The 18,211-nt window shown below is 37.9% G+C and overlaps 1 protein-coding gene across 1 annotated transcript in view; it reads right to left on the reverse strand.

Annotated features, from left to right (window-relative positions):
- Positions 1-273: 273 nt before the first annotated feature.
- The window catches only part of SLC39A9 (solute carrier family 39, member 9), a 32,070-nt gene continuing 14,132 nt past the window's right edge, over positions 274-18,211 (reverse strand). Inside the window, exons 3-7 of the mRNA XM_004681747.2 lie at positions 12,967-13,161; positions 7,688-7,756; positions 6,595-6,680; positions 5,727-5,861; positions 274-3,880 (exon numbers count right to left, since the gene is read on the reverse strand). Of these exons, the coding sequence (XP_004681804.2) occupies positions 3,650-3,880; positions 5,727-5,861; positions 6,595-6,680; positions 7,688-7,756; positions 12,967-13,161 (716 nt within the window). The 3' untranslated portion in view covers positions 274-3,649. The remainder of the gene's footprint in view (positions 3,881-5,726; positions 5,862-6,594; positions 6,681-7,687; positions 7,757-12,966; positions 13,162-18,211) is intronic.

The raw sequence follows: 18,211 nt of genomic DNA on the forward strand, positions 1-18,211 counted from the left end.
TGCACTAATAAAAATTTAATATCATAAAACAAATCAGGAAAACAGGGCAACAATTTTTGAACCATTCACAATTAAAGTGGAAAGGGACAAAATTATAAGGCAGCCATCCATGGAATGATTTCATGTTTACAAAGGATCCAGAAAAAGGGACGTTTAAAATCGCTGTTCAGGCTACCGATTCCAGGGAGCTGCAGCGCCGGCCCAGGAGACTCCCAAGCTGCTAGGATGGTACCAGAACAAGCCAGTCCTTGCGTGGGCTGCACATATCTAGAGCATTTCTCACGCTTGTCTAGTCCTTTCCTCCAAGTCACACATTTCCCTCAGGTCTCCTGAGGTGAATCTAGGTGTCTCGCTTACAAAGGGGCTAGCTACATCATTGGTTTTAATTTCACAGATTCTCCACCAGTGTTCTTTGGGAGATGGAGACCATTCTGTTTTGAGCAGAAATTTTCTAATGCAAGGAAGGTTCCCTCTGGAGAATATCTACAGATGGTTCTCACCTTGCACTGTAGCAGTTCAGGAATGTTCTTTGGCAGCTTCTGCCATTGACAGCAGTTCCCGTGTTCAGTACCTAGTTACCATGTGTCTGAGGGGTTTAATACACTCTAATGCTGGTGTGCCCTCCTAGTTCCAGTTCTTGAAAAAAGAGAAAAACCAGGCAGTGACACTTAGAAGCAGGCCAGTAAAATTTAAATAAAATCGACAATATAGTTCTCTTTTTTACAAAAAAACTGAACACTCAAAACCACCATCTCTTTTTTTCCTAATAATCTGTAAGACAGGCACAGGGCTGACTGTTTTGAACAGGAAAATAAAAAATGGAAAGGAGGGGAAAGAACACATAGCCTCTGTGGGTGGTACCATTTCCAACTCTATACTCCAGAGCAGAACCGTCATCTAAAATCTGGCAAAAGTGTGCACAGCAAAGCCATCAGACCTCAAGCATCACTGCTTTGGGGAGATGGGAGCTGATAAGCAATTCACTGGGGAACAAGGGAGGGATGGATCAGTAGTCCTTTTTCAGTTTAATTTTCCACTTAAAAGAATACTTAGAATCTGAAGAGAGTCTATCCTTACCAAGGAAGGAGAATCCAATTGCAATTAAGATTAACTTTGGTTATGAGGAAGGACCATCATCGATTACAGCTCTTTGGTAGCCAATAATTCCACCTGTAATCATGGCAGGAACTTAAGCATGACCAATATTTTCAAAGGAGTGAAAGCATTAAGGCATCCCCATCTAATGAGGCAGTTTTAAACAAGAAGAAAACACAACTGAGACTTGCCCACAGTGGCCAACCACAAGCTGGCCTCTCCTGGGACGACGTCTACCAAGAACAAGTCCCTGCCCCAGCGAAGAAGGAGGCTCTGCCTTGCCACTCGGTTCCCTACTCTCTAAAGATGCATTTGAGCCCTGTAAGGTTAGTATGGCTGTTTTTGCCTGCTGGCCAGGAAATGGGGCTTTCCTGAGGAGGCAGCTTTAAAATCTGGGAAAGCTTGTAGCTTCTGAGAGCCAACAGGCCTTGAAAGGTTTGCTCATTAACATGAGGTTCAGAGGGGAAGGCAAATTTGGAAGTTCGACGGTTCAAGCCTTGCCCTACCCAGCAAGATACTCTAGCCAAACTTTTAAGTGTGATGGCAAGGCACTGCTGAAAGAGGCTTTGGCCAGCAGAACAAATTTCTGATCATTGCACACAACAGAATGATAGAAAGTGCTACTACCCAAACCAAACCGGATACTAAATGTGCTATTAAACACAGTCATTTGCAAGAGAATGAAGGCAGCCATGTCATTCTGAAGGGCCAGATAAACCCCATAACTCTCCTAAGTCAGACTGTTATCAGGAAAATAACTAGGCCCTTCTGCACTATACCTCCCATTGGCTTTAACATCAAATGTCATGGTTGCCGCCAGTACACAAAACCATGTCCTGTATGTGCTACTTTGGTCTACAGTCGGCAGAGGGCCTGCAAGCTCATTTCCACGCTGCTGACCCAGTGTCACCTCTAGGAAGGAAATAAAGAAATCATAGGCATGCTGGCATATGCATCATATAAAATGTTTTACAAACTGTAAGTCCACTGCCCTGAAGAAAAGTCTTGGTTTCCTCTTCATGTAGTGTGTTTTGAAATGGTACAGAAAATGAAAATAAATTAATAATACAATATTATACACTTATTTGCTAACACAAGGCTTATAGGGATTTTGGCAAATAAGAAAAAATATCCTAGTCTGTTAAACACTTTTACTATCTCAATTGTTTAAATTACCAGACTATTAGTGATTGTACCACCTTACATATGAGGAAATGATTATTTTAAGGGCTTAACAAAGCTGCACTAGACACAAAGGTAACTTCACTGAAGGGAATAAAGAACAGGCAATATTATCTTCATCATCACAGTTCAAGAAGTGGTTGTCCTGAGGAGAACTCACCTCACATACACATTAACATTGCCACCAGCAGTAAGCAGCATATTGCAGGGAGGAAGGGTTGGAGAAAAAGTTAGGAGAAAAGCATGGAAAAGATGAAGTAACAAGAGACATGATTTCAGTAAGTCTAAAATCAACAGGCAAACAATTCCCATTTGTGATACATCTTGACTTTCTTTACTGTTACAGGTGCTTATGTTACGTGATGCTGACTGACCAAGCACTCCTCAAGGGCACCAAAGTTTGCCAGAGGGTCTCCTGGTCTGCTAAGAGGAATACTTAGAAAAAAAAGGACACCATAGGTTTTGGTAATCTTACTTGTAAAAAGGCTACTACAAAGATGTCAACAACTATTCAAATTCACTTAAAATTTAACACCCTTTAATTTCCAAAGATACTTTGGAATCTGACTGTCCTTGAAGGAAAACCTAGACCTTAACCTACTAGAATTTGGCTCTTTGATAAGAATGTTTTGGAGGCAGGCATTCTGCAGAGAACTTAAAAAAAAAAACAAAAACACTACAAAATGCTAGTCACCTCTTTAGAAGCTAGTTCACCTCGGTTGCTCCATTTGATGGAATAGCAGGCTTTCTTTAGAGAGGCACGCGCAGTATGTCTCTCCAGACACCCCCTTTTCATGGATGCCTCGAATATAAAGTCAGTTTCAATGTGTCTTATCATTTTCCTGACTCTGGCCCCAAATTAATTACAATAATCTTTAGCATCTAAGACAGTGAGCATTATGACCTTCTATCAAGGCATATAGCACAGATGCTAAAGCACCAGTTGTACACGGTAAAAACCATGTTAAAAATCAGTGGATAAAGTGGCAGAGCCTCTAAACTAAGAGATTTAGCTTTTTCAGAACACTGTAATTTCATAATTACTGTTTCACGGTGAGCATGAAGTTCTCCACTTTTCCTTAAAACGAAATTCCATCTTCCCTGAGAATAGGGTTAAGAGAAACATCAAAACTCAAAATGCCAAGGGCCCTTTCAAAGACAACACAATGGAATGTCTATGTCCAATCCAATGTGTTGCTTCTACTCTAAAAGCTTTCCATTACTCCAGGTTTTAATCTCACCTCCCTCTGGACTCTAGGCATACAGGTGGAGATGGGCAAGGTGAGACAAGAGACGGAGGAAGTGAGCAGCTGTCGTGTGCCGGCTCTTCTCACAGGATGGCAAGCAGCCGTAGGTCGAGGCTGGCACCAGATTAGTGCTGGTGTCCTACTGACAGGATGAGTGGGATGAGGCAACCCAGAACCAGGGCTGCCACTTCCAGGCGGCTGAGGCCTCTCCCCCCAGCAGGGTCAGATTTGTGACTGTGTCCCATTCCGCCCACCTCAGGGAGGACGTGTACTGTAGCAACATAAAGAAATGTCCCAGCAGAGAAAAGCATGGCCACTCCAGTGGCATTGACCTCTGAAAGGGCTTCTTTACTGCTCTGTGAATTAAGAAAAAGAAGAAAAATTAAGTCAAGCAAAACTCAGGCTCAGAAAGAAATTCCAGTAAAAAATTAAATACTTATAACTGGTGCTACCAGGGACCCTGGGGACATCTTGAGATCAGAGCAATTTTATGTTACTGATGGAATGCTTCCAAGTAGTGACTCAAGACTATCGGTGATACACAAAGCTTCTTTCTCAAACAAACTTCAAGTGTGCTTGAACAGGTTTGGCCTGTATTTTTCTTAGGGTGGAATCAACAGCACTGTAAATATCCATACTAAGTTTCACACATTCACTTATTTATTCTTACTAATATTTAATAAACATCCGCTATGCACCACTGGGCTTTAGTGTGGTGGGAAAGACGTAAGTAATCAAATGGGTACCTGCCCTACAGAGGTTAGAAACAACTCATAAGCTAATCTTTATACAATTAATTTCAAGCTTTTCTATTTAAAAAGTGGACCTATGGCCCTCCCTGGTGGCGCAGTGGGTTAAAGCACTGCACTAAGAAGCTTAAGCCACTTCTGCATGAGTTCGATCCCTGCCTGCCCCGGAGGAGATCCACATGAAGTGGCAGACCTCTCCTGACCCGCCCGCTGCTCCCCTCAGCAGTGTACTTCATCCATCTGCCTGTTCCGCTCCCCACTCTGTCACTGGTGTATCCTCTCACCCTCCACATCTCTGGTCTGTACCCCAGTTCTGTATGAATAAATAAATCTTAAAAAAAAAAAAAAAGCGGACCTATGTACTAATTAAAATTTTAGGAAAAGGTCATAAACATAACATGTAATTGCATGCCTCCAGAGTTGTTAATGCCATCCTGTCAAAAGTGCTAGAAACTCATATTAACAACATGGTAAGCAGGGCAGTATTTAAAAAAGAACTACTTATTGCTCATTGATTGAAAGATGGTAAAACTCTTAAGATGAACAAAAAGAGGTTTCATAATAACTCATTTGTTAGTAATCCTGATAAACACATCCATTGTTAATAGGAACTTAACCGTTTTTTAACCATCTAATTTCTCACATGTTCCTTTTAATCCATACTTTAGTGTATCAGATATGGACTGAATGACATTCAGAAGAATCAGTGACTTAGAGAGAGTAGGAGGGAAAGCAGTTCCCATGAACCAGACCTGAGTCAGTCTGGTTCTACGATCTTTCTGCCGTTGTCTGCTAATTGACATTTAAGTAAAACGGAAATGGGTTTTTACCAGCACTGCAGCTCTAGCACAAAGAATGAGGAAGACTAAATTCAGCTACAGGGGAAAATGGCCAGGCTCTGAGCTGACAAGTGACACACAGCACTTTAGGTCCAAAGCGATGTTCAGTGCTATCTATCAGTGATGTGAGAGCTGGTAATACAAGGACTTGAGACTTAAGAGGAATACAGACATCTCTGGTCATTTCCTACTATTCTCAAAGGTGCTACATGGTTGTTAGTCCTGCTTCACGGGCCTACTTAAACATAAAATATGTATTGTTGTGATTTATACATCTGTCAAATAAAATTAATGTGTCTGGTTAGGTATGTTATATTCAAGATGGAAATACTATCATACATTTGTGAAAATATTTTTGAAAAAGAGGAGAAATGTTTTTAAGCTAAATGAATAAGTAGATGCTCTGAATTTATGAGGAGGACTGACCTGAAATTAACACATTTACCTTGCACAGGTTTTTACTCCTTATTTTATCTTTAGTTTGAGGGAATAATTTTTTTTTTTTTTTTTAGTTTGAGGGAATAATTTAATTGAAAAATCAACACAAGAGGTCATAAGCTCTTGATCACAAAAGAATAAGACATTTGTCTAGATAAGTTAGGAATGAGACTCACCTTACTCAGTCCTAAGTAAGTCACCATGGACATAACTGGTGCTGCCAGTGAAAAGACCAGTAAGTGTTTTCTGATTCGATTCCGCTCTAGGCCAGCATGCATTAAGAAGGAAACCAGCCCAAAGGCAGCTGGAGCCTAGAAAAGACAAGTACGCCAGTATGGACGGCTTCTACATTAAGAAATATATGTCATATGTCACTTGAATTACCTACAAAAAGCCAGGCATGGTACCAAGATTGAACTCTGACTTTAAGGAATTAATATTCTAAGCTAAGAAAATACCCCACTTATGTGTGTATGTTTGTTCACTGGAAAGTAGGAAAATAGAAATAGTTGAGACAATAATATAAGAAAATAGAGCCCTCCCTGGTGGAGCAATGGGGTAAAGCACAGCCACTGCAGCATGAGTTTGATCCTGGCCAGGGAGCTGACCCACATGGCATGGCTGACCTCTCCTGACCACCCGCTGTTTCCCTGGGCAGTGCATTTCAGTCAATCTGCCTATTTCTGCTCCCCACTCTGTCTCTGGTGAATCCTCTCACTCCCCTGCACCTCTGGCCTGTATTCCAGTTCTGTATGTATAAATAAATAAATCTTAAAATATATATATATATATATAAGAAAACAAAAATATGAACAAAAATTATTAGGAAACATAGGAATCTGTAGAGAATCTCACAGCTTGTATATATGATGACACACATATACAAAACCCTTTACAACTAAGTTTTAAGAAAATGATAGCAAAAAAAAATTTTTTTTATCAGATTTATTCTAGTCTCCAAAAATAATTATTAAAATGTTAATGACCAGAGAGATTTTAATTATGAATACTCAATTTCAAATCTCATACCAAAATGCTGCTTACCTTATGTAACATTATTGCCACAAACACAATTAACTGGACACTTGTCTGTGAAGTAGAAGCTGCTGCTCCCAAAGCAACACCGTCAGCTAAATTTGGGGAAAGTGAAACAACCAGTAAATGACAACTGATAACAGGGTAGTGGCTGCGTGTGGAATGGCAGAGCCAGAGAGGACTGGTTTGACTGCTGAAGATTCCTAACTTTTCTGAACCACGATCTTCTCATCTCTGCAATGGGCTCAACAGCGTAGAAGCTGCTGCTGTACTCTTAAGGTCTTCATGAAGGTCAAATGAGATAACATATGTAAACAATTTAGCTCAGAATACACAATGTCTGTTATTGTTGCTGCAGTTATTGGAAAAGTATAATGCTCAAAAATTTATTAATTCATTGTAATAATAAATATTCAAAACTTTAAAGGAAGCATTTCTGCATTTTTCAGAGGAAAAAAGAAAAGTGACACTACGATTCTACAGAGATGACCTATACTTAGTAAGTAAAACTGGCTGAAAGGATGAATTTCTTGTTATGAAAGGATGCATTTTTTGGTTAGCAGCCAGAAAGATCCATATAACAGTGTGCCATCTTTCACCTGCCTTTGTTTGCAGCAGAATCCTTCTGCTGTGGCTAGTTCTGGGTCATGGTTCTAAGTCAGCTTCAGCTAGCTTCTGTGGCCTGCCTCTGCCTAAACTGGCACTTTGGGTATATACTGGGCAGGAGTACAAAAGCACCCAGGTTTTTAGCCAGACAAGACTACAGGGCAGATGCCAGCAAATTTCCTTAAGGGCTCAGATAAGAAATATTTCAGGCTTTACAGGCCATCTGGTCTCTCCAAACTACTTAACTTGCCAGTAACTGCTCAAAACCAGCCACAGATAGTATGTAAATAAGGGGATGGCTATATTCAAACAGAAGTTTTATTTTTGGACAATATGAAATTTAATGTAATTTTCATGTGCACAAATTATTTTACCCCATCTATTAAAAAAAATGTAATATAACCCTTTCCCCAGAAGGAAGGCCAGACAAGCCTAGTATTTAATATGGATACTCCTGTGTGGCAGAAAAGACAGGGATTCTGCAGTCCAACCCTACCTGCAGCGTGGACGACCAGACCCAGCGTGGTGGTGATTTTGGAATTGGTAGGCCTTGCTGTTTCTGAATCTGAAGGAAGAATAATAAAGTCAGTCATTAAATTATGGGAGACAGAAACCATTAGGATAGTGACCTAAAGGTGGAAGGCTTATTTGAAAGCTCTTAAAGTAGTAGAATATTATTTTCCTGACTATTGTCTTTTCCTTGTATGGTAATGTCTTAAATAAAAATCAGACATTAACATTAAAACAGTTTTTATAGGTCTATAGAAAAAAACTTCAGCAAAATTTAAAAAATATATTGTTTTACTGATAATAAGAACACAAAAATCCTGTAAATAGGTAAAACCAAGAAAGCCAGCAAAGTAACCTCAGAGATAAAACTGAAGGAAGAAGTACAGAAAACATGTTCAAGCTAATTCTTTGCATAGGATCGCAAGGCACTAATGGGCCCATAGATGAATTTTAAATAGAAATGACGAGAATCACAAGAGAAATGCCATAAAGGTCACTGAGGATGACTATGTTATGCAGCTGGAACCAGCTACCATCCAACAAAGCGTGCTTCTCATTTGTTATAAGGAATAAAGCCAAGAATAAAACCACTTATTCCTATATCAGTTTTTCAATGTAAGTCTTTGTTTAAAAAAAAAAAGTCTATGGGAAAAATTAGAAATAATAAGTGCCAGGAGATTAAAAACCTTTCAAAAGATGTTTTTCGTTGACGTTTAATCCCATGATTTAAAAAAAATTTTTTTTTTATTTTGGAAATGTGCTTGTTTGTCTTTATTGCTGTTCTCTTTCTCTACCCACACAATACAAAAACACAAATATATATTTTCCCCATGCCATTTAAAAGTTATGAATGTAATTCTTCAGTGTGTAGTTTCTAAAATAAATGGTATTTTCTTACATAATCACAGTACAATTTTCAACTTAAATAAATTTAACACTGATACTTTTTTCTAATCACCCTGAGTATTCCAATTTTGCCAATTACCCAAGAATGTCTTTCTGAGCATTTTTCTTTCCGGAAGGATCCAATCTAGGATCACATACTACAATTAATTTTATCTCTTTAGTCACCTCTTCCTTAAAACATTTTCTCTGCTATTTACTTTTGTGACAGTGATACCTTTGGAGAATACATTCTCCTTCCTCAGCTTTTCTTGTTTTTAAAGAGAATAACCCTTCCTTTTGTTTGTTTGATGTGTCCTCAGATTTTGCATTCTTGGAGAGAATCCTACAGAAATGATGTTCTCAGGACACCAAACTGAGAGTCACCTGTTGCTCACTGGCAATGTGCCCTTTGGATTGTATCTTAGACATTGTAAAATGCTATCTTGCTAGGATACTCTGATTCTATTATAGTCATCCAAAGAATGTTTTGTTTGGCTTTAAGTAACTTAGTTTTGACCAAACTGCAAATTCTGCCTTTTGGACAGCTCCTCAACTTAAGTTTAGCTCCTCATTTTTAGCTGAACTGCCTGGAATCTGCCTATGAAAGCATGGTTCACGACTTAATCAGAGACATGGGCAAATTTATACACAAAATTTGAAGCTGCTGTTTTGGTCTCCTTTATAAGATTCCCCTTCATGTTCCAGTGGCTCTAGTTGCCCTGAATTCTGTCCCCTGGTTTCTTTGGCCAGAAAGAAAGTTTTCTACCAGACTTTTGGTAACCTCACAGGGTGTAAATTAACAGTAAAAAATGGAAACGTACCCTATATCAAATGTTTACTCCCCTCCAGAATTTGCTTGTTCTGGTTGACTCCAGTATCACTAGGCTTTTGTTTTGTTTGTTTCAATTTTGTCTAGAGTTTACAGTTATCTCTAAAGGGCTCAGTCTGATAGGAACTTACCCAGCCAACTGAAAGCAGAGCTCTGGTGACATGAATCTATTATCTGATTTATTATTTCATTTCTTTTTTCCCTTGCAACTAATAAGCAAATCAAAATTTATCCCTTAGATTTAACATTCACTGATGATTCGTATGTGAGCCAACTTTTGTTATGAAGATTTGGAAAAATTTTATTTTCTATCTCTAACTAGTTGATTTTAGCATTCTATTGTAAGTAAGTGCTATCCATCCATCTGCCATCTGTCTACCTAGCTACCTACTTACCTACCTATCTGCCTACCTATTTTCAACTCTTTATATGTCATTACGTTCTCAATTATTCTGGCACCCAAATTGTTCGAGATTTGGCCTGTGGAGCTTCTTTAAGCTGGTTCCTATATCCCATTACATGTTTTCATATTCTTCCTTACTTTTTTTCAATCATTAGATGTACTTGTAGTGTATCTATCACGAAGTCAGCCATTTTTCTGAAGTACCTGTGTTATGTTTATTATTAGCACTGTGTCTTTACTTCTAGACTCTCTCTGCAGATAGTCAGGACATGCATGCACATATAAATATATATATATATAAACACTAACACATATATAAATATATACATATGTGTGTGTGTGTATATACATATATATACATATCCATTTTAGAAATCATGAGTCTAGTATCGAAGTACAATTCATTCCACTTATGGTTTTTTCTTGCATTCTCAACCTTCCATATTTATATGGCTCTTCTTCCATAGTGAGAACTCTGATCCTATCAATATCAACAATTTACTTATTTGTTCAATTCTATAATACATATAAAATAGTTTCAGAATTGTTTTTTTCACACAATAACAAAAAGCAAAGTCTACTAAAAAGAGTTTGGTATTTGTTTATTTCTTCCTAACTTCACCCAACTAATGGTATATAAACATATGTTCTACATTCTTAAAGAGGACTTGAATTAATTTTTTTTTAAACATTTATTTATGCATACAGAACTGGGGTACAGGCCAGAGATGCAGGGGCGGTGAGAGGATTCACCAGAGACAGAGTAGGGAGCAGAACAGGCCGACTGATGAAGTACACTGCTGAGGGGAGCAGTGGGCAGGTCAGAAGAGGTCTGCCTTGACATGTGGGTCACCTCCGGGGCATGCAGAAGTGGCTTTAGCTTCTTAGTGCTGTGCTTTAACCCGCTGCACCACCAGGGAGGGCACTGAATTAGTTATTTTTTAATCCCCTTTAGTGTGACTATGTTATTCTCTTGAAATACAATTCAAGTTTCAGTTCCATCCTTGATTTTACTTTCTTTTTTGAATATAGAAAATATTAACATGTTTCCAAAAGTCAAAACTGTATCAAAAAGGCAGGTCCAGAGTGAAATCCCTGTTGCTGAAACTTTGGAGTAAATTACTAAGATCTGCTGAGAATACAACTTCTAACATGTGGCTGGAAGGCATTGGTCATTTTTAAAAAAAGATTTATTTATTTATGCATACAGAACTGGGGTACAGGCCAGAGGTGCAGGGGTGGTAAGAGGATTCTACAGAACAGGCAGACTGACTAAGTACACTGGGGGGAGCAGTGGCGAGATAGGAAAGGGCTGCTGCATCAAATGGGTCACCTTTGGGTCAGGGATCAAACTTACACAGAAGCGGTCTCAGCTAGCTTCGCAGTGCTGCACTTTAACCTGTTGCACCACCAGGGAGCGCCTAGTTATGGTCATTTTTGCTAGCTACAAGTGGGGTGTCTCCAAAACCAGAAGGGGCATACAGTTATTCCTAAAATTTAAGGTGTTTATGCTCAAGATGAAACTGAATTCTGTCTAGGCAAGAGATGTGCTTATATGCATAAAGCAAAGAACAATACAGTGACTGATGTCAACCGGAAGAAGCAGAGTAATCCATGTGATGCTGTAACCATCAAGGATTTAAAGTTACTAAAAAGTAAGTAAAAAGTAAGTAATTTTGTCCTTTTGTTAAAAGGGAAAAAAAAGGCACTTCCATGAAAGTCTCATACCTTCCTCTAACCTTTTTGAGTCATCACACAATCCAACCCCAACTCTGTCCAGGCATTCTGCTTTGTTTTCTAGCTGATTCTTAAGTGTCTTTTTCAAAAAAGCCTAAGTGTATATGTGAGTATATAGAAATGACTCTTGAACAACTAAAAGTTTGAGTGGGTCCATTTATAGACAGATTTTCTAGATGATGCAAGTTTATAATCTTGATAAATACAGAACAGTTCTATAAATATATTTTCTCTTATGATTTTCTTGATAACATTTTATTTCTAGCTTACTTTATTACAAGAACATGGCATATAATACATGTAACATATAAAACTCTTGTGATGTTTTATATGTTATCAAAAGTTATCAAAGTTGTTATCATAAATCAAAATCCTTTATTTACTATAAACCCCATCAAAGATGTTCATCTAGTCAAAGATGAATTCACTGACCTTAAGACAAAAAAGTTATTGTGACTAAATTAAAACTGAAAAGTCCTAAAGAATTCTGGTTGTCCATGAGATAAGCTTATCTTTCCTTAGAAACAAGTTTAAGATGTTTGAGTAAGTTTGTTTTTTAAAGATTTATTTATGCATACAAGAACTGGGGTATAGGCTAGAGGTATGAGGGCTGAGAGGACTCACCAGAGACAGAGTGGGGAGCAGAACAGGTGGATCTACTGAAATACACTGCTGAGGGGAGCAGCGGGTGAGACAGGAGAGGTTTACTGCATCATGTAGGTCAGCATCCTAGCCAGGACTTGACCTCATGCTGCATTGGCTGGTGGTAAGTTGCTAGCACTGAGACAAACCCTGAACCACCAGAGGCTCAAAATGTTCAAGTAAATTTGTAAGAAAAATATCTGTGAATCACAATTTTCCAAACTAGTAAGCATCAAAACAAAAACTCAAATAAGTTACAGGTCTGACTTATGAAAGTCCTTCTCACAATTTAATGTTCTTAAAGAAGGTAAGCAACAATAACTCATACTGATGTCCAAGTAATAAAATTTAACTCTATTTGCTTGTGGTTAAATCTTATTATTTAAAGAAGACATATTATTATATTACATGTCTGTTTTCATGTTTTAGTAGCTATGCTTGCTTCCTTGTTATTGGTTGTCTCTGTAATTATATGTGCTATACTTTACACTTTTAAAAGCATTATTTTAGAAAGGTGCACAGAGTTAGACTGCCTAAGAGCTCCCTGGCACAAAAATGGTTAAGAGAATTTCTGCTCTAGACTCTCACTAAATGCAACAGCTTTAAGTTAACCCATAAACACTCTCTTGTGCCACATGTCACAGCTCACTAGCTCCCCCAACTGAACAAAATGTTCACTGGAGAATGTTCTTAACAAAGATAAAAGAGTTTTAGCACTAAATAAGGACACTGTTTATCGTACCACACAGAAAGCCTTGGAGTCACTTACCATCAGCAGAATGCACATGGGAGCTGCCAATCTGGTCCACAAGCAACATGAAAACGAAGCCCAGTACTAGGGAAACACCGATGTAGGCATGTAGTTGTGTGTGGTCGTGATTGTGCTCATGTTCATGGGCAACTGGCATTTCTGCTTTGTCTGATGCAATCACATTCTGTGTCTCACTTGATTGGTGGTGTTTCCCTAGAAAACAATGAGCCATAAAGAGAAAATGTGATAACCCTTTTTTCCATTTCCATTCTTCTGCATTTCAAACTTGCTCTCTTCCTCTCTTTTTTACTGCAAAGATATCCATTTCCTAAACTAATCCAGTCAATCATGATCATTAACTCCTTCAATTTCAAGTATACAATGAAAAAATTTCCAAGTACCTTTTCCTTTTGGCACACAGATCTTTCAACTGCCTATTCATCTCAAAACATGGGAAGTGGAAGCAAACCACTATCACACAAAAGGTTCTATTTCAAGGGGTATCATCCTAAATTCTCCTCTGGTTAAGAAACTCATGCTAATCTCAGGAGAAGCTATAGTATGTTTTATTCTGATGAAAACAGGCAAATGGAGAGCAATAACATTGAAAATAATTACAGTCATAAGTCATCTGCTTTTATACCTAGGCTGATAGAAAAACTGCAAATAATGTGCAGACTGAGTATGAAATTTTATCTTTAAAAACATCAGGGAGCAATCACTAACTGGAAATCAAAAGTGCAATTTATAAATCACATCCTTTAGTCTTTATTCAGTTCTAGATATACTATGATTCCTACAAGCCTCTGAATTATAAATTATAGCTAATGACACCTGGCCAAAAAATACACTACCAGTTTATATCCACATGTTACACAAGTTAAGCATAAATGCTTCAAGGATAGAACCCTTATTTTGCCATACGTCATGAATAGAGGTTAACATCCTAATTATATATAGTGTGTAATTAGATTAAGCATTTTCTACCTTGGATCAAATACACTGCACAAGCTAGTTGCAATATTTTAGATCCTACCTCAATTCTTTAAAAGTCATTTTAGAGGGGTACAAAGCACATACCATGTGTAGATAAAAAAAAAGCATATGTATTTTTCGAATTTCTAAAAGATTATTTGTTTGTTTTCATAGCTCTTTATAAATTTTTGGCAAAATGTACATGAAATTTATCCTTTTAAATGTACACATATCACTCAGTCATGAAAGAACTTTCAGGTTATTAAGTCTGTTTCACTCAGGACATTGTTGCATAATTCATTAGCTGACACATGTTCTTGGTCATAATCCCTGGTGCAAAGTACATGAACCAATGGTCTCATCAATTACTATGGCACATCAGTCACTTGCTTCTCATACCACTAACAGAGTGTTCAGCAAGTCATTATGGATCTGATTCTTTCCCTGGAATTCATAAAGGAACCCACCTTTATGAATGAACTATTGATAAAATAGGAAGTACCACCCCCCAAAAAGTTAACACAGAACAGGCAGCTTGACTATAAACAGATTAACTGCCTGCTAAAACAAAAGTAAACATTCTACAGAGGGTCTTAAAAGGATCTAGAGTCTCAAAATAAAATACTCAAAATGTACAGGATACAATCCAAAATTAGACATACAAACAAATGGGAAAATTTGACTAATTATCAAGGGAAAGAATCAATCCCAAGATAATTTAAGATAGTGGAATACTCAAAAGACTTTAAAGCAGCTATTATAATTATGCTCCTAAAATACAAAACACACTTCAAATGTGTTTGATAATTTCTATCTTGGTAGGAACAGAAACTGTAAAAAAAGAACCAAGTAAAAAATTTAGAATTGAAAACTGTAGTATCTAAAATAGTAAAATCACCACATGATCTCAGCAACAGAAAGGAAAAGAGAGGAAAGAATATGCTATAATATGGAGTTTAGTACTACCAACAGAGATCATACAGGTTACATTGTCTAAAACAGTTATTACTAATCTCTTATAGGTATCTCCCAAACTCAATACTATCACCGTTCTATGTGCATGAGTAAAAAAAAAAAAAAGAAATTTGCCAAACCATAAACAACCAATCAGAAGACAGAGATTGTCAAATTAGATTGAAAAAAAAAAAAATGATCCAACTATGTGCTGTATATAAGAAATCTACTTTAGATATAATGAATGAAACAGCTAGGTTAAAAGTACAAGGATGGAAAAGATATGCCATAAAACACTGATCCAAGGAAAACTGGAGTGACTACTACTATCAGGTAAAGTAGGTAAACTAGAATAAAGAATAACAGAATACTACGTAATGATAAAAAAAAAACAATTTGCCAACAAGAAATAGCAATCCTAAATTTCTAGGCACCTAATCAAAGAGCTTCAACATACATAAAGCAAAAACTGATAAAATTAAAAGAGGAAATAGACAAACCCACAATCATACTTGGAGACTTCAATATTACTATTGCAGTAATCAATAGAACAAGCAGTAAATCAGCAAGAATATAGAAGGCCAGTATTACCAAACAACTTGACCTAAATGACATTTATAGACTATTCCACCAAATAATGTGCCCCTGGAACATTAGGCAAGAGAAACATATTTTGGACAACTAAAAAAAGCACTTAAGGGTCCTTCCTGGTGGTGCAACAGGTTAAAACACAACGCTATGAAGCTATCGCAGCTTCTGCAGCACGAGTTCAATCCCAGATGAAGAAGCTCACCCATATAGCACGGCAGACCTCTTGTGACCCCACACTGCTCCCTGCAGCAGTATGCTTTGTCTATCTGCCTGTTCTGTTCCCCACTCTGTCTCTGGTGAAGCCTCTCACGGCCCCTGCACCTCTGGCCTGTACCCCAGTTCTATATGTATAAATCTTTTTTTTTTTTAAAGCACTTAAAACTTGTAAGCATTCAACTCATGCCATCAATGTCCTCTGACTATAATAAAATTCAGCTAGAAATCAGTAACATAAAGATTCTGAGGGGGGAAAATTATCAAATACTTGAAAATCAAGTAACATGTGTAAATAATACATAAGTCACACAGGAATTTGCAAGGGAAATTGAAAAGTATACTGACCTAAATGATGAGATCAGTGGTTGCCAAAGGTTTGGGAATAAATGGGAAGGTTTCACTACAAAAGGAGAGTGTGAAAGAAATGTTCTGTATTTTGATTACAGTGGCATTAACAGGGCTCTGTACTTGTCAGAACTTACAGATGTGATGTGTATATCAAAAAGAGTGTCTATAAAATATATAAATGAAAATAATAAAAAGATTTTTAATGATACAGTTAGGGCTGGAGGACACATAGTAAAAGGTTAGAAAGAGATTGGAGTGCTTAGTTTTACCAAAGTGGGCTTATAAAACACACTGCATTGGCCCTCCCTGGTGGCGCAGCGGGTTAAAGCACTGCACTGCACTGCGAAGCTTAGGCCACTTCCTCATGAGTTTGATTCCCGCCTGCCCCGGAGGAGTCCACATGGCGAGGCAGACCTCTCCTGACCCGCCCGCTGCTCCCCTCAGCAGTGTACTTCATCGATCTGCCTGTTCTGCTCCCCACTCTGTCTCTGGTGAATCCTCTCACCCTCCGCATCTCTGGCCTGTACCCCAGTTCTGTACGAATAAATAAATAAATAAAATCTTTAAAAAAAAAAAAAAACACACTGCATTTATTTTCAAATGAATCCTGAAAATTCTCTTGGACCCAAAATCTGGAAAGCTAAAAAGGACTGCAACCTGACCCATGGTAGCTAAATTTAAACTTAAAACTAGCACTAATTTATAAGTGAATTACATCTCAATAAAACTGACTTAAACAACAACAATACCACAACAGCAATACCTGAAGCATTTTTTCTCCCTTACCCAATGTTTCCCAAACTTGTCTAATAGGAATCATTTGACAACTTGTTCCCAGGTCACTTCCCTGGAGATTCTGATTCTACCATCTGGATTGGGGGCAAAGGAAACAGACTTTGAAAATGCACTCCTTCCTCACAGAACTTTTATTATTAAACAAGTTTAGAAAACAATTACTGTGGGCCCCTATGAGCTGGCCATTCATGGGCAAGTGTGACCTATTTGCTATCCATAGATCACAGCAGAATATTCCTTGACCACTTACGGAGTATAGCTCGCAGCACGAAGCAGAATGGGGAACATGTAGGCTGCTGCTGACCTAATTACATGACTATCTCCACGGCAGTCTCAGGATAACTCTGCCTGTGATAACATCATACTTTGCCGACAGAAATGTCTCTTGATGCATGGTCATGATGTCCCCTTCCCAGTCCCTCGTAAAACTTTGTCCCCCATTCCTATCCCACCCGTCAGACCCTGTTCCTCATTGTTGCATGATCAGCTTTTACAAGCCTATATGATTTCAATAAACAGCACAAGAACTTCTGCTCAAGTAATAGAGTCTGGCCTTGCAAACAAGCTCCACAACTGTTCTTGTGGATATACAAGATATGTACTGGGCCCTCTGACCACTGGGTCCCTGTGAGTCCCCCATTGCATTCCCACCACAAACCAACAAAAAAGTCCCTGCCGCAACAAAGTGGTGCCCGAACAGGGACAAATTACCATTCACAATTTTTTCTCAGCTACAAAAGACAAGCAAAAATTAAAAAATATTTGTCTATTTATACAATCTGCTTTTTATTATACCAAGATAGTGACAGTGGAATTAAAAGAAAATCCAAATGTTCTACTGGGATATAAAAGAAAACACTATCTTTTACATATATTCACTTTATATCTCATACTTCAAAGTTTTATAATTTGGGAGTGTTTTATAACATATAGGAAATAAGTACAGTAGTATGTGTATATACGTGATCAAAAAATAGAAACCACTGTTCTAGGGCTCTTTTCTCTCCCATAAAGCACACAATTCTTCAGCCTAAGTCGTGCATCAAGATGGCAAGTATAATATCTGCCATCATTCTGTCTAGTAAACACCTTTCTACCTATTTTTATATCCCATAAAAACATCATCACTCGGACAGAAGACACAATTCTTTTCCTCTACCAAGATATGAAAAAGTATTTATTGTATTTTTGTCTATTAAGAAATTTGGAAGGTGTCTCTTTTTATACTATTCTTGAAGTCCAGCATAGTCTTGGTTATTTGAGGATTTAGCTCCAATTTAACAGTGGCTTCATGACAAGCAGCAATCTGATCTGCTGAGCCATAAATCTGAATCAAGCATGCTTATTCAAGTTGATGTGAAGGATGAAGCTACTCAGCAAGTGA

The sequence above is a fragment of the Condylura cristata genome, unplaced genomic scaffold (assembly GCF_000260355.1).
Source record: "Condylura cristata isolate star-nosed mole 26May11 unplaced genomic scaffold, ConCri1.0 scaffold00013, whole genome shotgun sequence".
Classification (NCBI taxonomy): Eukaryota; Metazoa; Chordata; class Mammalia; order Eulipotyphla; family Talpidae; genus Condylura; species Condylura cristata.